This window comes from Lemur catta, chromosome 21 (genome assembly GCF_020740605.2).
Source record: "Lemur catta isolate mLemCat1 chromosome 21, mLemCat1.pri, whole genome shotgun sequence".
Taxonomy (NCBI): domain Eukaryota; kingdom Metazoa; phylum Chordata; class Mammalia; order Primates; family Lemuridae; genus Lemur; species Lemur catta.
Window position 1 is genome coordinate 12040587 of NC_059148.1, and position 20016 is coordinate 12060602.

The following is a 20016-nucleotide window of genomic DNA, read 5'->3' on the forward strand; positions in this document are numbered from 1 at the left end:
TCAGATCGGATTCAAGGGTGTAATTATGAAAGATCCTCAGCAGCTGTTAGAATGAATCAACGCCTCTGAAACTGGGAGAAAAGCTGCCAAACGGTTTGGTTTTGAATGGAAGTGCTTTTTTCTTGCCTTCTCTCTTGCGGATCTCTCGGATTCCCCAGGAGACCACGCGCCCCAGCACCAAGCACAGAGCCTGGCGCTTTGGAGGGAGGCAGGTGTTTGCGGGAGGAGGGTCAGAAGGATGGAAGGACGAACGCTTTCCAGTGACTCCTGTGTAATTTCAGCACCTGTTGCTTTTGGGGACGCCCTTCTCAGACGAGTTATTATTATTATTTTGCTGCATGAAATGGCAGGAAATGGGAATTTTGAACTTTGCAAATCATTCCCGGGAGATCCAGCTCGTGGAGTTGGCAGGTTGAGCAAGAGGGGAAAATACCCATTGCTGTACCTGCCCACTGCTTGTGGCTAGACTGGCGTCCTCTCCCGCCCGGTCCACCAGCCTCCTGACCTCCCAGGTGGACGCCTCGCTCCCCGTCTGCCCCACACGCTGACCTCCATGATGAGATACGTATGAACCAGAGATGGCTCAGACTCTGTTCCCTTCTGTCCTGGTTTTGGCTGTAGTGCCCAGCAGATACGCTATTTAAAAAAAGCGAGCCAGTCCACCTTAGGAATAAGTGGCAGCTGGCCTCTGTGCGAGTGTGCTTCCAAAATGTTTTGGAAGCGACGAACATCTATTAAATCAAGCACAACATATGGGATACATCTAAAGCAAGGTTTTAAAGCCTATAGTTAAATCGGTTTCCTTGTATTTTACCGCAGGTTAAATGAAAACCTGAGGACCATGGGTTGGGAAGGACTTTAAAATATTATTGAACAGGCCGGGCGCGGTGGCTCATGCCTGTAATCCTAGCACTCTGGGAGGCCGAGGCGGGTGGATTGTTTGAGGTCAGGAGTTCGAGACCAGCCTGAGCAAGAGCGAGACCCTGTCTCTACTAAAAATAGAAAGAAATTATCTGGCCAACTAAAATATATATATAGAAAAAAATTAGCCGGGCATGGTGGCGCATGCCTGTAGTCCCAGCTACTTGGGAGGCTGAGGCAGGAGGATCGCTTGAGCCCAGGAGTTTGAGGTTGCTGTGAGCTAGGCTGATGCCACGGCACTCACTCTAGCCCGGGCAACAAAGCAAGACTCTGTCTCAAAAAAAAAAAAAATATTATTGAACCATCTACTACGGTGGTTTAAAAACTTCTTTTACTTTCCTTTGTTCATGGACTTATTCATTGATTCATTGATTCATATTTACATACGAGGCATTTGCGAGGCACTCGAATGGAGTCTTGAGAGGTAGACCAGGACATGAGGCAGATCACAGGGGGCAGAGACACTGTTCTGTTTAAGGGGTGTGGACCAAGAGACTGATTTCCTTACTTCCTCTTGCCTTTCCCCTTTTCCTTCCATGCAGAATGGCCACTGCAGTGGGTCCAGGGATTCTGGAGGGGGGTGACATTTCTGTACCATTGATCCTAGTTCAGCAATGGTTGCTCTTGGTGGCTCTTCCCAGGAAAAGCCGTGCAGAGAAGCATTCATTCCACATTTGGGCAGATGAGCTCCCATGACGGTATGAGGTGAATGTGGTCACAGCAGATGTCTGGCAGTGGCCTGCCCTGGGGTGGAGCTCCTCCCTGTGGCCCAGGGAAGCGGGTGGGGGTCTCTTAGTGGGGCTTGGCGGGTCGAGCTCCCATCCGAGCGCTTCAGTGCTCTTTGGTTCTGTCATTCACTAGCCACAGCCAGAGTAACTCATCTTGTGTTCCAGGTGGCTTGGTGTCATTTGTCGTGAGACTCACGGCATCTAGACTTATCTGGCATTTTAGAAGAGTGAGCAGTGGGGTCAGAATATTTCATCATTCTTTTGTTTATTCACTCGACAATGATTTATTTATGCATTCGATAATTTTGTCTTTGGTGCTATTATAAACCATGACATTTATTCCGCAGTGTTGTAATTCCGCGTGTGTGTTTCTCACAGTAGACTGTGAGTTCCACGGGTGCAGGGGTTATTCCTCACTCATTTTGTGCATGTAGTAGGTGCCCCATAAACACGCACCAGAGGAATAGGGAAGGTTTTTACGGAGTGCCTACTGTGGGCTCAGCACTATTTATGCACACGTATATATGAGGCTACGTAATTGAAAAGCCGAAAGGAGCCTAAGTTTTACTAGCTGGAGGAGATGCCAGCGGATGCAGTTGGAGCTTGAGAGCCTTTGCGCCGTCTGTTCACATATTGCCAGAACTCCGGAACCGAGGCTGTCGTCCTGTGTCTCCCCAGACCTGCGACACTCTGCCTGCCGGAACGAGCCGGCCTCTCCCCGCCTGCTGCTGCCATGGGAGTGTGCGGACAGCCCGGTCCACGATGAGCTGTGACACCATTGGCTTTTCCCGGCAGTCACACCCCTCCAGCCAGGGCCTGCCGGCTCGGGTAAGTGGGGCCCCTGCTCCACCAGGGGGTGGAGGGCACCTGTGGGTTGCCAGGGAATTTCGTCTCTGTCCTTTGCATGCTGTCATTGTCCTGGGTCTCATGTCTGGGCTACGCATGTGTCGCAGGGCAGGATTTTAAGAGGTCACAGGGGGCTGGCCGTACAGGGGAACAGCCCTGATGCCGGGTGGGATTCCGGAGCCCTAGAGCTCTGCCTGGGGTCTTTGCAGATGGAAATTCTCCGGTTCTCAGATTCTCCGTATCTGATCTCTCTTCTGCCTCTAACCGAGTCTAGACAGTGTTCTCCGGTTTGGGGAGATGGAATCTGTTAGCACCATTGAGCGTGTAAGGGAGAGAAAATATCAAAATCTGTCTGCCTTTCTTTCGTGGAGGCTGCCGAGTGAGTCAGAGACGGGGGAGCAGAGTGGGGCTCCGAGGAGGGGAAGCGGGAGGCTTACGCATAACTGAAATACCTTCCACTTTTTTAGTCCATCTACACGGGGGCTGGCTGGCGGCGGCTTTACAGGGAAGGAAAACACTGGTGTGACAGGTGCCTGCGGGTCAAGAAGAGGGACTTGCCCGGCACTTTGTAAGACCGAAAAGGAATAAACAATAACTTTTAAACAGGCAGAGCTGCGCGGGTCATGGGTCTGAGGTCAGATTTCAGCTGTGTGATGGTAAGCGGGCCGGCGACCTCTCTGGTCCCTCCCCTGCCTCCCCGTAAGGGAGATACGAGTCGCTCCTGCCTTTTGGGGTTGTTGGAGGATTAATGAGAGAGGGGGGCTCCTGTTTTGAGAGAACAGATCTCACAGCTGGATGAACAAGGGGCTTAGGCCCTGAGCCGCTGCAAAATGGGGTCTGATCGTCGGGCCCACCTGATAAGGTTGTAGGGGGGGATGAGACTTATAAAACACATGAAGCGCTTGGCCCAGCTCGGGGTCTCACTCATGCTAAGCTGTCACTGTTAGCTGTTCCTTTGCTTATGAAGAATATGAAGGCCAGGCGCGGTGGCCTGTGATCCTGTCCCAGCACTTTGAGAGGCTGAGGCGGGAGAATCGCTTGAGGCCAGGAGTTCAAGACCTCCTCAGTATGGGTAACATAGCGAGACCCTGTCCCTACAAAAAAATTAAAAAGACATCCGGGCGTGGTGGTGCACCCCTGTAGTCCCAGCTACTCGGGAGGCTGAGGCAGGAGGATTGCTTGAGCCCAGGAGTTGAGGCTGCTGTGAGCTATGATGACACCACTGCACTCCAGCCTGGGTGACAGAGTGAGACCCTGTGTCCAACAATAAATAAATAAATAGATTTTCAAAACAGAATATGAAGTCAGTGGGCATAAAATTAGGTGTTCCACAGAAAAGAACCTAAAGGCAAACAAGTAACAACAGCAAATTGAGTGCGAAAAATGAGATGGCTTTTTTTTTTTTTTAATGGTATCTGGAAAAGTTGGGAAAAGTAAAGGGACTAAGGGACAGTCTGGTGGGGTTGGTGGCTGAGGCCTGGTTTCCACAGCGGCCACTCACCCTCTTCGTGCCCCAGGGACTCCTGCGTTGGGGAGCTGCGTGCGTGAGCTGTGGCAGTCGCTTACCTTCTCTGTGCTTGGTGCTCGGCACGGGGTCGCAATAAGGGTCAGCTGGGGTCCCCGATGTGCAGGCTCTGCAGTGGGACATAGGGGAGCAGCACTGAGGCACCCCGAGGATGCTGCCCCTGGGGCTTATGGCGGGAGCCTGTGTGGAGTGAGTCTGGGGTCGAACCTGGGTTCGAATCCTGACTTCTCTTTCTTCCCGAGAGCCAGTGACTTGCCTCTCTGAGCTGGTTCCGTATCTGTACAGCAGAGACAATCTCTTCTAACCGTAAGAGCTGGCCAGAGATTAGCTGAGTCGGGGAAAGTCCTCCAGCGAGTGTTGGCACCTTTGCCACACCCCTTGAGCTGGCACCAACTTCAGAGACGGCCATTCAGTCCCCTCCCCTTGCCCAGAGCTCAGAGAGGTGGAGAGACAGGCCCAGCCGTGCCCGGTGAAGTCAGCGCAGGGCCGTGGTCCAGGATCCGGGGCCCAGGGCTCTCTGTCCCGTTCCCCCAAACCACTCTGCCCCAACCCACGCACGGACCGAGTTCTAAATTTCTTTCTTTCTTTCTTTCTTCCTTTCTTTCCTTTCTTCTCTTCCTCTCTTCCTCTTTCTCTCTTTTCTTTCTTTCTTTCTTTCTTTCTTTCTTTCTTTCTTTCTTTCTTTCTTTCCTTTCTTCTCTTCCTCTCTTCCTCTTTCTCTCTTTTCTTTCTCTCTTTTCTTTCTTTCTTTCTTTCTTTCTTTCTTTCTTTCTTTCTTTCTTTCTTTCTTTCCTTTCTTCTCTTCCTCTCTTCCTCTTTCTCTCTTTTCTTTCTCTCTTTTCTTTCTTTCTTTCTTTCTTTCTTTCTTTCTTTCTTTCTTTCTTTCTTTCTTTCTTTCTTTCTTCCTTTCTTTCCTTTCTTCTCTTCCTCTCTTCCTCTTTCTCTCCTTTCTTTCTTTCTTTCTTTCTTTCTTCCTTTCTTTCCTTTCTTCTCTTCCTCTCTTCCTCTTTCTCTCCTTTCTCTTTTCTTTTCTTTTCTTTTCTTTTCTTTTCTTTTCTTTTCTTTCTTTTTTTAGCAGTTGCTCCTCCATTTCCAACGTCCCTAATCCCCATGGATCCACGACCATAACCATGGCGACGCGGGTGGAGGTCGGCTCCATAACGTCCCTGACAGTGGTGCCAGGCCTCGGTGAGATTGGCAAGGAGGAGACCCTGAAGCGGACTTACTTCTGCCAGGCCGGCGACACCTCCGGGGCTCCCTCGGCCGGGATCTTGGAAGCGAAGAGCCCGCTGAGGAGCGCGGCCCGCCTACTGCCCCTGCCCAGGCTCGCGCCCAGGCCCTTCTGCAAGGAGGGGGCCCCCCCGGACGCGACAGCCCCCGAGTCGTCTTTGCGGCACGGTCCGCCCAGCCCGTGTCCCTCTGGTGGGCTGCCCGAGCAGGTGGCAGCCAAGGACCTGGGCGGGAGGATGCCCGGGTTGGTGGGGCAGGAGGCGGGTGGCGGCGAGGGCCCGAGGAGCAGCGCGTCTCTGTTCTCCAACCTGCGGCCCAGCCCCGGCGCCGTGATCCTCTTTGAAGCCACCAAAACCGGCCCCACTCTGGGGAGCGCGGCCAGCGAGGGGGCGCAGGAGGCCAAAGCGGGCGCGTCTCATGAGTCCCCTCCGGGCTCCCGGCCCGAGGTGGCCGCCAAGCCGGCCATGCCCGCCCGAAAGCCGGCGGGGACCCTTCCGCGCCCGGCCTCGCCGCCGCAGGAGCCAGGCCAGGGGGACACGGCAGGGCCCGCGCCGGAGCCCAGGCCTCGCGTGAGGAGGAGGCCCGTGTCGGCCATCTTCGCCGACTCCGTCCAGCCCCAGAAGCCGGGCCCCGGCGGGGGGCCCGGGGCGGGGAGGGCGCCCCCCGCCCCGCCCGAGAAGACGTGGGTGCGGAAGCCCAGGCCCTTGTCGGTGGACCTCACGGCCCGGTTCGAGGGCAGACAGGGCGGTGGGGCCCCGGAGAGGTCCAGGCCGGAGCCCAGGGTGCACAGGGGCTGTTCGGCCAGGGCGGAGGCCCCGCTTCCCGACACGAGTGCCGGCTTCCCGGAGGTGGCCAAGAAAATCCAGGAACGGAGGGAGAAGGTGTTTTTGCAGCAGGAGACGGGCAGCCCCAGGACCCTGGGGGGCTCAGCCAGGGTCGCCCCCAGAGATGAGCAGAGTCCTTGGGAAGCGCCAGGCAGGCTGGCCCAGGAGCCAGAGAAGGCGCCCGAGCCCCCTCCACCCGGGCCGGGAAGAGGCCCGGAGCTTGCCGAGGTCAAGGGCAGAGCAGCCGGAGGAGGCGTCCCAGCGGGGGGCGAGCGGGCCTCCAGGGGGAGCGTCAAGAAGCGCATCAGCCTGTTTGGGGAGGACAGCGCCGTGGCAGCGGCCGTGGCCTTGGCAGGGGGGCCCGGACCCCCCTCGGCCACCCCTGAGTCCCCATCGGCAGCGCCAGAGCCCGAGCAAGGGGGCGTGAGCGTCCAGGCGCGGGTCAGAGGCTGGGCTGCCGAGAGCTCTGAGTCAAAGCCCGAGATCAGGAGGAGGACGTTCCAGGCCCGGCCGCTGTCCGCGGATTTGACCAAACTGTAAGTGGACGCTCCCACGTGCCTCCCTCCCTGGGCTGCCGCACACCACCCCCCAGAGACCCCGAGGGAAAGGGAGCTCCAAGCTCCAAGCTCCTCTGGGTATGGCCAGCAGTGGGGGCTAGAGCTCAATTTCCTTGTCCCTTCTCGGCTTTGCACGCCCCCTGTGAGTGAAGTGGGAGGTATGCGCCCATTTCACAGATGCAGGTCAGAAAGCTGAAGTACCACGAGGAAGTTGAAGCCGGATGTCATTCCAGCTCAGCCTGTCTCCATTGGATGAGGAGATGAGGCCTGAAATATAAAATCAGAGGAGTCAAGATAACCTGGGCAGGTGCTTCCCCTCACTGAGCCTCAGTGTCTTGATCTCGAAAATGGAAATAATATTAAGACCTTACTTAAAGGATTGAGGCACAAACGTAGAGATAATGCCGGACTGCGGCTCCAAATGGTATTATTGATCCAGTTGGTTAATAACGACTTTCTAAGCGTGGCACACCCGTTTTCCCACAAGTGGCCACAACAGGGAGATGCCACCAGGCGTGATCAACTGGCTCGTTAATAACATGCATGCCACCAACATACCTTGTCCGGGGTGGAGCTTGCGGGGGCAGGATGTCTGTCTGGGCAGACTGCCCTCCCGGCCCTGGGAGCCGGGGCAGCCAGCCCGGCCAAAGTTAGACCAGTGGCTCTCAGCACATTAGAATCACCTGGAAAAAAATGCCCATGCCTGGGCCCCACCCCTGAAGATTCTGATTCGGTTGGTCTGGGGAGGGGCTCGTATTTTGGTGGTTTTTAAAAGCTTCCAAGTGGGTCTCTTGTGCAGCCAGGCCTGAGGACCCCTGAGTTAAGGGAGCAGCAAAAAGGGACACCTGTGACAGGGACCTCACATGCCTCCTCTCACTGTGTCCTCAGAGTGCCTGGGAGGGGCCGCGTGATTATCCCCCTCTAACAGATGGGGAAACTGAGGCTCTGAGTTCAGCAACAATACTTCACAGCCTCACACCTCCCAGGACACAGACTCTGGGTTGCTAAGCGCGGGTCAGGTTATAAGTGGTTCGGTTTTTCTCCCTCCCTTTTCTCCAAAGCCCCCAGCCCTGAACTAAGCATGTGCCCCATCGTCAGGCATTCATACCAGAGAACTCTTCAGAGATGCAAAGATTCTAGCCCCACTCCCTCTTCCCCTTGCTAGGTGGGGAAACTGAGGCCCAGAAAAGGATAATGACTCGGCCCTGCTCACCCAGAGAGGCAGAGACAGGCCCGGCCCCCACCCAATCCCTGACAGCCCACTGCGGAGGGGCTGTTGTTGTGGCTGGATTGCTAACAACAACCATTAATTATCCCTCCTGGGGCATCTTCACTCTTCCCTGAACGCCCTCATGTAGCTATTAGGGCCTTGGGTAGCCTCTTATCTGCCCTATAAAAGGGACGGGGAGGTGTTAATTATCCCCATTTTATAGATGAAGAAACAGAGGCTCAGGTGAGGTCACAAGCCCGACCTGAGCTCCCCAGTAGCGAGGCACAGTAGAGCTGGGACTAGCACCTGTGTCTTCACCCCAGCCTGGGGCTCCTTCCACCCCGGGATGCTGTGTTTAAGGTAGGCTCTCCCCAACGGGCTCTTCTCCTTTGGGCAGCTGGACAGGAAATGTCCTTCTCAAAGGAAATCAGCCGGTGTGGCTTTGACGCTGCCAAAGCCGATTTCACCCTCGGGTCCCCGAGCTGGTGGTGTGTGGGCTACGGGGAATCCCAGCTTCTGGCTCCACCCAAGTAACTCGGATCTCTGTACCAGGTTTTCAAGTTCAGCTTCAAGCAGCGAAGTCAAATATGAGAAGTGTGCTGAGCAGAGCGGTGAGCTTCCTAAGGAACCGGGAGGAAAGGTAAGGAGCGCCTGTTTGGCACATCTCGTTTTCCAGTGGCCACTTACACTTACTGGGAAAAGAGATCTGCTAGACCCAGGAGAGAATCAGAAACCTGTCGTGCACAATAAAACATTTCTCTCCCCAATGTTGGGACTTTTAAAGTCTCTTCTGGCACGGTGGGCTCCGATTCCCCGCTCCCAGGTGTTAAATGCTATTTGCAAAGGTCATTGTCAGGCATTTAAATTTTTCTTTGCAAAGAGCAGAGGGGCATGGCTTTCTTTTACATAAGGGTGCCTGCTTTAGTGTCTTTATTAAGATGTAAAATTTAGGTTAAAAATGTTAAAAGAAACTCCCTCAAAGTTCCCTCACTGTGGTTCTCACCCCTTTCCCTGCTCTGACTTCTATGGCCACCTGGTCATAGAAAAAAGAGGTACGTGACCAGCAATTAAATTGCTTAAAAAGTATTTTTTTATTTCGTCTGTTTAACAAGAGAAAGCTTAGAAAGTAATTGCTCAGTGTAACTGGTTTGTGTTTGATGCTTTCTGCAGCCTTAAATTTTTTTTTAAAGTTTTATTGAGACACAGTTGGCAGACAGCAAAAGCACGTATTTAAAGCATGCAAGTTGACGGGTTGCCGCATGTGTGCATACCTGTGAAGCCATCGTCACAGGCAAGAGATGAACATTCCCATCACGTGCAAAAGTTTCCTCATGCTACTTTGTTATCTTCCCTCCCACCCGTTCCTCCGCAGGCCACCACTGGTTTGCATCCTGTCACCATAGATTACTTTGCATTTCTAGACTTTAACGTAGATGGAACCAGTCCTCTGGTGTTTCACTCGGAGTAATTAATTTTGAGATTCGTCCCGTCCTAGCGTGCATCCGTGGTTTGTTCCTTTTTGTTGCTGACTTGTATTCCAGGGCGTGGGTAGTCCACAATTAATTTATCTATTTACCCTTTTGTGAAAGGCGGGATTGTTTCTAGCATGGGGCCATTACAGATAAAGCTACTGTGAACATTTGTGGGCAGGGCTTCGTAGGGACCTGGATTTTCTTTTCTCTTGGGTGAACATCTAGGAGTAGAGTGGCTGGATCCTATGGCGGGTGCATGTTGCATGTTTTCAGAAACTTCTGCGGAATTTAAAAAATACCACCAGTGCTTGGTTCTAAGCCCGTCTGTGCCCATCTCACAGTGGATCCCCGACGAGGTGGGCTGGCTTTGAATGGGGATGTTCACCCCTCTGGGGGTGGCACTTCCCGCCCTCCCAAGTTTTACCCTTGCCGCCTCTGAATCACTTCTTTGAAGTGGCCAGGAGAGAGTTCGGTTTAAGTAATGTCCCTTTTATTTTCATTGAAATATTGTGGTGACAACGGCAAGACCCCGTGTGAAGCAGGAGTTCTGGGGGATGGGTGGAGCCTGGTGTATTATTTTTCCTGTAAGTTTGTATATGTTTGAAAACCTTCAAAAAATGAAAAGTTAATAAGTAAACCCTTGCTTTAAATATAATGACATTTCATCTCTACAAGTAGACTTTGAGGATGTGTGTCTATTGTGGTAAAATATACATAACATAAAACATACCATTTTAAATATTTTTAAAGAATAAAAAAATTTTAATTTATAAAACAAGCTATGTTCTAATGTAAAATATATATGCATGTGCTTATATGTGTAACTGATACAAGGAGAAAGGGAGACTCTTTAAGGTTTATAACCCACTGATAATGTTGTTATCCAGAAAGCGGACCAGTATTTGAATAAGGGAGGAAAAAACAAATTTGAGCTTTGCATTCTTTAGATTCCTTTACAATGAGAATAGATTCACATATTACTTATGTAAAATTTACATAATAAAATAGAAACAAAGTTTGAAAGCAGTAGGTTTTTAGAATTCTTCAACGGCATTCTGTCATCTAGGGGAAGGGTTAGCAAACTGGCCCTGCCATGTTATAACCATGTTAAAGTGTGCGATTGAGTGGCATTAATACAGACTCAGTGTTGTGCAACCATCACCACTATCCAGTTCCAGAACTTTTTATCACCCCAAACAGAAACCCGGTATCCAGTCTCTCCCCACCCCCTATTCCCAGCCCCTGGCAACCACTAATCTGTCTCTCTCAATTCACCTGTTCTAGATCTTCCATGTAAATGGAGCCATACAACATGTAGTCTTTTGTGTCTGGCTGCTTTCATGTAGCATAATGTTTTCAAAGTTTATCCGCGTTGTAGCATGAATCAGTACTCCGTTCCTTTTGATGGCTGGGTAATATTCCGTGCATGGCTGTGCACCGTGTGATGTGTGTGTGCTCATCCATCATTGGACATTTGGGTTGTGTCTGCCTTTCGGTGATTATGAATAATGCTGCTATGCACAAGTTGTTGTCTGAACACCTGTTTTCGGTTCTTTTAGGTATGTACCCCACAAGGGAAATTGGTGGGTCATATGGCAATTCTATATTTAACTTGTTGAAGTAGATTGATTTCTAACAGAACAAAAGATTTTTAAAAAAATTACTAATATGTGCATATTACAAAAATCAAATAGAACTGAAGGGTGTGAGATTAAAGACGATGTTCCCATCTTCATTCCTTCCTCCCAGCCTCACATCCCACTTCTCTTGATCACAGTTTTATTCATATCTTTTCTTTAGAGTGTTTATCTCCGTGTATCTGTGTATGCGTGTACATACATACATACACAGTTTTTAAAAATGATATTATCACATACTGTTCTGTTGCTTTTCTCCCAGCAAGACAATATTTTGTAAATGTCCTTAGATGTCCTGACATTAGGATTCACCTCCTCCTGTGGGTGCAAATGCCTGTGCATATTCCATTGTTTGGGTATATCAAAATTTATTCAGCCAGTGCCCTCGTGGTGGGCCTTCGGGTTGTTGCTGTGTTCTTTTGCTGCCACAAACAGTGCTGCCTGAACTTTCTTGTTCATGTAGACTTGGGCACATGTGCAAAGAAAGAGTTCTGGAAGGAACTTGGCCGGATAAAAGGAAATGAGTACTATAAAACCGTGCTAGGCATGCCACATTGCCCTGCAGTCTCTCACATTTACGTTCCTGCCAACAGTATCTGAGTGTCCATTTCCCCACATCCTCACCCACACTGGGTGTGTTCAGTCTTTAAAATTTTATGGTATTTCATTGCTTTCATTATATAAGCAGCCATTTCAATCCCCTCTCCTCTTCCTTTCTATTTTCAATCCTGTAACATTGGATTATTTCTTTTCTTTTTCTTTCTTCTCAGCAAAAGGAAGGGCATGGTTTGGTGGAAGCATCTGCTCCAAGAAGCCCCCGGAAGCCTGGGACGCTCCGGGAGAAGCCCAGGCAGACGGAGCAGAAAGATAGTTCTACCCGAGACCCTGACTACTCTTTCGGTGAGAGCTCGGTGGGAACTCCTGACGTCACTCCAGAAGATGAGGGAAGCTTCCAGACCGTGTGGGCCACGATGTTTGAGCATCACGTGGAGAAACACACTGTGTCCGACCTGACGGGACGCTGTCTCCTAACCACATCCCCTGCTGACGTGTCCGACGCACGTGTCCCAGAACCCAGGCCCAGGCCTGAGAAAGGCTCCTGGCTGGGGAAGGACCCGCTGGAAATGACAAACCTCAAGAAAGAGAACTTGAGGGGCTTTGACAGTCCCAAGACAGAGAGATTGGGACAAACCGCTCTTATGAACGGTGAGCCAAGACAGTATCACACGCCTCTCCGGGAAAAGCACCCTTTGGGTGAAAAACGCAATAGTAGCCCTTTGCTAAAGCCCTCGGAAAACCCTCCCGCATCCCAGAGGGTCGAGCCCAGGTATGATGTCGTGCACACGGTGAGGGGGCGTGTGCACAGCGAGGCCATCTCAACGGCGCCAGAGGAGAAAGCGGTGACGCTCCGAAGCGGCAGGTCTCCGCCCTCGCTGAAGGGGAGGCAGCTGTCCCAGGAGGTCACCCCGGCTGACCCACAGGGTGGTCCGGAAGGTCAGGTGGGATCCGTCCAACGGGCCAGTTTGATCTGGGAAGCTCGAGGGACGCAGGAGGCGGCCAGTGGGCCAAAGCTTGAGTTTCGAGAGCAGAAGGATGTGACTGGGGGCAATTGCCCGTCGCCCAGGTGGACAGGCGGGGGGGCAGGAAGCTGGTACAAAGCCACCATGGTGGTCAGCGAAGAGCCCTGTGCTCCTGGGGCCGCCTCTGTGAGGTCCGTCAAGGCTGCTGTCTGGGAGGCCCAGCACGAGGGGCCTGGGGGGCCTGGACACAAGGCGGGAGCGGAAGCGAGGGGTCCCTCCCAGGGGGGCCCCCCAGATCCTCCTTCCAGGGCTAAGGCCGAGCCCCCTGATTCCTGGACACAAGCACATCCAGACACGTTTTCTGGGCAGAAAGGGCCCCTCACTGTGGCTGCCAGCGATGGGGATCCCAGGCTGGCCCAGGTGCCGGGGCCAGAAGCCAAGATGCGGAAGGCGGGTCCCACGGACCCGAGAATGGACAGGTGGCGGCGGCGGACTTTACCCCACGACGTGAAATTTGACACATTCAGCTTCCTCACCCCAAAGAGCTCCTCGAAGGTGGAGGAGAGACAGACTGATGATCTGAGCCCCACAGCCAGTGCCTTAAGAAAACCTCCACTGTCCCACGGTAGGGCGGAGACCCAGGGGAGCCCCGGTGCTTCGCAGGACCGGACTTTCTCAGTGGCGAAGCAAGGGTCTCCGGGGGAACCCAAGGCAACATTTTTTGCAGTCACCTATCAGATTCCCGATACTCAAAAGGCAAAGGGTGTTGTTATGTCAGGGCTTGACAACTTGCTGGAACATTCTAGAAAAGTCACTCCACCTCCATCTCCTCATTCTTTCGCACCCGCTTTGATTTCGCTTAACCACGAAGAGCCACTGGAGACGGTGGGCGGTAAAAACTGGACTAAGGGGAGGGAGCGTGAAAATGTAAGCATTTCAAAAAACCTGAAGCTGACAGACTGTCCCTTATTAACTGGGGACAGGATTCTGGAACCTTCTAGTGAAAAAGTCATCGACGTGGACGCTCTATGGCGTCACCGCGCATCAGAAGATGGCGCTGGTTTTCAGAACGATTGGAAGGATAGTGGGAGCAAGCTGTCCCCCGGCAACGGTGCTCCCAAAACTACCCCGACTTTTAAGAGTCGTCCGAAAGATGTCCTTGTCAGGAGGAGGACCGAGGTGATCAGCGAGACGTTCCCAGGTAAGATGAAAGACGGCTACAGATCCAGCGTCCTGGACATCGACGCCCTGATGGCGGAGTACCAGGACCTGTCGCCCAAAGTCCCCGGCGAGGCTCAGGGGCAGAAGGAGAGCCGGACTTGGGAGCCCAGCAGCTCCCCCTGGGAGAGGCCAGGCCAGCCAGGCGGGGTGGGACCAAGGAGGAGGAGCCTGAGGGAGGGACCCGAAGCAGAGGGTCTCCCGAAACGAGCCAGCTTTGCCGAAACAAGGCACAACTCCCCTCCCGGCTCAGGCAAGCAGCCGGCAGAGACCCCCCGGGCAGCCCCGAACACCAAATCCAGCCCTCTGTGGGCTCTGCCACCAGCGGCTCCTTCCGAGACGTATGCAGGGGCCTCGCCCGTCCCCGCAGGCCCCAAGAAAAAAGTCTTGGGAATCGCTGAGGACGACAAAAAGGCCTTTGCCGGTAAACATCACGGTGCAAAGTGTCAGAATTACCTGGCTGAGTCAAAGCCCTTCGGTCGGGAGGATCTGGGCAGTAGGGTCAGACTGCCACCCAAGTCGCCCCCCACCGACTGGAAGAAAGGGACCCTGAGGAAATCCATCGAGTGGGGAGAGGACAGCGTTGTGGCCCAGTGGGGTGGCCACCCACGGGACTGTGCAAGGTCGCCGCCGGACGTCAAGAGGGCCTGTTCGGAGAAGGGGCCCCCTGCCTCGATCCGAGAGGGTCTATCCATCATGCACGAAGCCAGGGAGAGGCGGCGGGACCTCCCTGGGGGGAGTTCGGAGGCCAAAATGGGGCACTGCTGGCGGGAGTCGGGGACTCGAGACGGTCACAAGGTGAGTACACAGGCTCGTTTAATTTTATCAGACGTTGAGTAAGCATCGAGGCCAGGGGTCTCCAACCCAGCTCTTACGTGGGCCACGTGGGCGCACACACAAGTGGGGTCAGGCTGGGCGTGAGGCTGCAGGGAGTTGTAGGGTCGTGGCCGATAGAGAGCTCACGCCCTTTCTGAAGGGGGCAGCTGGGGTTCTGTCCGGCTCTTGACACATGAGAGTGGTGGCCCTGAGATGGCACACCGTGTGTATCAGAAAATCGTAAAATCCAGATTTTTATGTGGGCCTCCCCTTAGGAAACGAGGGCAGCGTATTGAACTATGCTGTGCAGACAGCCCCGGGGCCACCGGTTTCACGCCTCGGGCCTAGAGTGACGATGATGATGGGTATCAATGATAGCTTTATTGAGCTGCTTCTGTATCGCACTCTGTTGTCTCGTGTTCATTGTTATATAAAAGAGGGATTGTCGTGGTTTGGTTCCCGCAGAGGCAGATTGTCGCAGGTAGGCAATTCCAGGAAGAACTGGCCGGGCAGTGGGGCAGTGAGGCAGGTGATACAGGGGCCACTGTGGGCACCGGGGCTCAGTCTCACTGGGGACCCCTGGGAGGCAGCATTGACCGTCTCTCGAGTGGTCCTATCCAAGGAGCGAGGGACCTGGAGTATGTATTTTCCAATTCCTTCTGTCCTTGCCTGGCACTGTTTCTGGGTTACTAACATTCAGACCCTTCCGTCCTGGCTGGCACCATGTTCGATGGTTGAAAGAAAATCCTCGCGCAGCAGGGCACCTTTGCCACTGGCACGTGCTTGCGTGTCGGGCAGGGTGCTGACAGCGTCTGCCGCGGATTTGATCATCTTCCTGTACAGATGGGAAAAATGGGGTCTCAGAGAGGTTAAGTAACTTGTCCCAGGGTGCACAGCGGCAAGTGGCAAAGCTAGTGTTTGAACCCAGATCTGCTCTAGTTCCCAATAGGTGGGGGGCCACTGTCTAGTCAGCCCCTCTGCTGAGTGAAGAGCCATGAAGTGGGGAAGGAATCTGAGTCCCAGAGGCCACCTGATCTCTGTGGGGAGGTGGGACCTGTGACCCCGGCAGAAAGTGACAGGACGCAGAGTGGGTGCCGGAGAAGAGGCCCAGGAAGGTGTCCAGGTGTCCAGGAGGAGGTGCTGGCTTGAGCCCAGCCTGGAGGGTGGACGTGAGTTTGGATGGGCTGATTAGGGGGCCGAGGGCAGTCTCGGCAGGGGCACGGCATGCGCAAAGGTTTGGGGATGGGAAGCAACATGGTGTGCTCTGGAGGCCGTGTGGGAACGACCTTAGCACCCCCTGTGTGATACAGCATCGGCAAACCAGGGCCCACATGCCACCTCTGTCCCTTGCAGACCGAGGGACTAAAGGCAAGTCCCTCCACCTCCCTGGACCTGGGCTTCCTCTTCCATAAAAGAGAGCAGAGGTCCAGTCTGGACAGGGACGCTGTCAGTCAAGGTCAGGTAATGAAGGCTTGCCTAAAGCTGAAAGTGGGTTAGTAGCGGAGTTGGACTTTGAACCTATGTGTCATCCCGAGAGGCCAAGCTCTCTAACCACCACACTCAGGACCGTGCAGCCTTGGCATCCGAATCTCTACTCTGCCCCTGGCCCTCGAAGCTCGGCTCTCAGGCCGAATGGAGACGAAGCACCCAGCAAGGGCCACCCCGTGTGCTTCTCTGGGAGGCTTTTCCTGTCCCCTGCTCCAGCCTGTTGTTGTGGGAAGAGGGGGAGAGAGACGAGGCCGTGGAAATGTGACACCTCATCTGTTTGCCAGCACCTTGCTCAGGGCCCGCTGGCAGTGGGGCAGTCGGGGCATCGTGGAGGGGGGCGCCAGGGCCCGGCTCTGTCCCCGAGCCTGGCCTTGGACGCCTGCCCGGAGCGCACAGGCCCCAGCAGTGCTGGTTGCCAGGGGATCTGTTTTCTCACCAAGGGACCGGAAAGCCTTGGACCAGCTTCCCATTCCTCTCTTCTCTCCTGCCCAAAGATCGTTGGGTTTGGATCTTAAAAAAACAAAACAAAACAAAAAAACAAACAAAAAAACCCCCACCAGTACAGAAGTTCAAAATGTTGGTTGTTAAAAATTCAAATCCTACAGGGGTATAGAAAATAAAAGGTGAGTGTTTCCCCGGATGCAGCCTCTGTTACGCGCTCTGGTGATTGTTCTTTGGGACTTCCCTACATTCCACGGTCACATATCACTCATATGCATTTATAATGGTCATGTTTTTCTTATGGCAAAAGTAGTGAGTGCGTATGTGAAATTTAAAATACGATAGAAACATACAGTTTAGAAAGAAAATCTCCCCCAAAGGATGAATCTGGTGGGTAACTTGGGAAGCACCTCTCCGGGCCCATTAGTGGTTCTCAACTATGGGCGATTTTGCCCATGGGACACATGCGGCAGTGTCCGGAGACATCTCTTGTTGTCACAGCCTGGGAAGAGGGTGCTGCTGGCATCTCCTGCGTAGAAGGCAAGAATGCCACTCAACCTCCCACAGTGCACACAGGGCAGCCCCCGACCCCAGCAAATGACCCCGCCCGGAATGTCTGCAGTCGAGCAGTTGAGGGACCCTGGTTTAGACACAGATATAGATCTAGGTAAATACACGTGGTTTTTATGGAAACATGACAACATTCTACAGAAAATCTACTTATTTTTTTTTACTTAACAGTCATTGTGCATACATAATCACGTTATTTAATGGCTGTAAAGTGTTTCCTTAGGTGACTGAGCCCAGACATTTTTACCGAGACCCTTGTTGATGGATGTTTGGGTTAATTTGCATTTTTGTGTGTTAGAAGCAGGGCTGCTATAGTGTTTCCACGCACATCTTTGCTTCCTTGGGTGAGGGTTCCTTAATTCACAGCTAGTTCTGCTCAATGATCCCCAGAAGAGTGATTATAATTATAATAATTACAATTAAAGCGACCCCTCCCTTCTTCCCTCTCTCTTCCTTTTTCAGTTGAAAAACATTTACTGCAACTTTGTCCCAGGCCCAGTGATAGCATTTGATTCACTTAAATTATTTATTTTAGTTTTAAAAGAGAGACCATTTCACAAGGCTCCCAAATTACTTAAAAGTATAGAATAAAAATTCCCCCAAGACCCATCTTCTGCACATTCCTCTTCATGTGTAATCAAATTTATTCCTTTTTTTTGTCCAAATTCTTGTAAGGTTTCTTATTTTTGCCTTCCCTTTCTGTAAACAAGAGCATTTTGTACCAGTGGTTGAAATTTTGGTCGCATATAGGAGCAACAGGGGGAATCCTAACAGATGTCAATGCCTGGGCAGGGGCGGGGCCTGCCTTTGTTAGTTTTGAAAGCTGCCTGGGGGATTCTTGGGTTGAGGATCTTTGCTGAAGCCACAGATTTTCCACCTGTCTGTTTTTCATAAAATGCATCTTGGGGAGCTTTTAGATTCAGCCTACAGAGAACATCCTTGTTCTTTTTGCCTGCACTGTGGATGTAGCACAAATTATTTAACCTTCCCCTGTGGGTGATATTTTTGATCTTTTGCTGTTAAAAACCATGTACGTACATCACCTTGCACATCTGCAGGTATATCTGTGGGTTCAGAGTGGCAGTTGCCTAAGGGTGAACGTAGTTGTGATTTTGTAGTATCGCAGTAGGGTACCCTGCGGCGGGGCTATGCCTGTTTGCCCCCGACCTTCCCCAGTGTATCAGACGTCTGTGTGTCCCCCTCCCCTCCCCCACTGCCCCGTGGGTGCCCCTCACCTGTCAGTGTGGTTGGGTTTGCTTACTGCTCTTCCAAGTTGGGGGGGGCCTTTTATTAGGTATATGAGACCATTTGCATTTCTTTTCTGTAACCATCATGCTTCTGTTACACCTGGTTTTCTTTGGGACCTTGGTCTATTTCTCATTGATTTCTTAGAGTTCTTTATTAGGAGATGAACCCTTTACACATGTATGATTTAATTTCTCCCTGGAAACAGCTGGGGACTGCATATCGGGCAGACCTGGAGTTAAGCCCTATGTGTGTGACTCTGGGCATTTCAACAGACCTCTCTTGTGCCTCAGTTTCCTTATCTGTGGGATGGGGCTCCTGCCTGCTTCACAGACTTGTTGGAGATTTATCCCGAGATGGTGTGTGGTCAAGCCCCTGGCGCAGGGGCTGGTGTGATGAAGTTGGGAGACATCGGAGGGAAGCAGTCCAGCTCTCCGTTTGCTTAATGCAGTTAATAAATGTCCTGAACCCCTGCCAGGCCCTGTCCTAGGTGCCGGGGCTGCCAGGAGTGACCTAGACGTGGCCCAGCCCACCACTGTCTCAGGCTGTGTGGCAGCCACTGGCCACCTGTGCTTGTTTACATTTAAATTAGTTATTAATAAAATTAAATATGATTAAAAATTCAGTTCCTCAGTCACCCCAGCCACATTCAAGTGCTCTGAAACCACACGTGGCTGGTGGGGACCGTATGGGACATGCAGACACAGAGCATCTCCATGGATCGCAGAACATTCTAACGGACATCACTGGTCTGGGGGGGGGCAGGGAGGTCCCCAGCCAGTGAGGGAGTGAGATCGTTCATGCAGAGAGTCGTAAGTCCCGGGGAGACAGAAAGAGAGGGTGACAGGAGGCCAGGGAAGGGCTCTCGTGGGGAGGGACCAGAAAGGTGACATCCGAGTGACAGAAGGGACCCAGCCAAGGCCAAGATCTGTGGGGCGGGGCCCCCGATGTGGGGATTAGCTTGTGCTGTGGACATTCAAGGGACCCCCGGGGGACAGGGATGCGGGCCCCCGCTGAGACTGAGAGGTGGGCGGGGTCCAAGCCTAGGACAGGCTGGGGGTGCCAGGGAGTCCCCGCAGGGCTCTGAGCACCAGGGCCACGATCTGTGTCTCAGAGCACCCCCCTCTGTTGGCTGCCCTCTGCGTGTGGACTGAAGGGGCGAGGGTGGAGGCAGGGAGGCCAGCACGGAGGCTGCCATTGTCCTCAAAGAGGTGGCAGGGTTTGCACCAGGGTAGTGACCTAAGAGACAGAGAGAAGTGCAGGATGGGAGGCACGTCGTTTCCTCAGTAACAGCTTTGTTGAGACATAATTCGCGTCCCATACAAATCACCCATTTAAAGTGTACAATTCAGTGGCTTTTAGTATATCCATAAGAGTTGTGCAACCACTTTCTCTCTCAATACTAGATCATCTTTATCACCCCTAGAAAACCCCTTACCCATTAAGCAGTGACTCTGCATCCCGTCTTATCCTCCAGTCCCGGGCCCCCACTAATCTGCTTTCTGTCTGTGGATTTGCCTGTTTGGGCCATTTCACACAGATGGAATCGTGCACCACGTGGGCCTTTGTGGCCGGCAGCTTTCCTATAGCGTCGTGTTTGCAGGGTTCATCCACGTGGTAGCATAGACCAGAACTTCATTCCTGTCTGTGGCTGAGTTCTATTCCATTGCATGGGTGGACCACAGTTCACCTGTCCGTTCACCTGTCGGTGGGCATTTAGGTTGTTTCCACTTTTGACAATTGTGAGTAAGGCTGCTGTGAACACTGA

The 20016-nt window shown here is 52.7% G+C and overlaps 1 protein-coding gene across 3 annotated transcripts in view; it reads left to right on the top strand.

The window, feature by feature from the left end:
- KIAA1671 (KIAA1671 ortholog) overlaps positions 1 to 20016 on the top strand; it is a 168891-nt gene that overhangs the window by 30286 nt on the left and 118589 nt on the right. For 2 of the 3 annotated variants that reach the window (XM_045534341.1, XM_045534343.1), the window contains exons 2-5: positions 2328 to 2477; positions 5096 to 6610; positions 8394 to 8481; positions 11721 to 14486. In XM_045534341.1, coding sequence (XP_045390297.1) covers positions 5151 to 6610; positions 8394 to 8481; positions 11721 to 14486 — 4314 coding nt within the window. In that variant the 5' untranslated portion in view covers positions 2328 to 2477; positions 5096 to 5150. The remainder of the gene's footprint in view (positions 1 to 2327; positions 2478 to 5095; positions 6611 to 8393; positions 8482 to 11720; positions 14487 to 20016) is intronic. The other variant, XM_045534342.1, reaches the window with a different exon arrangement.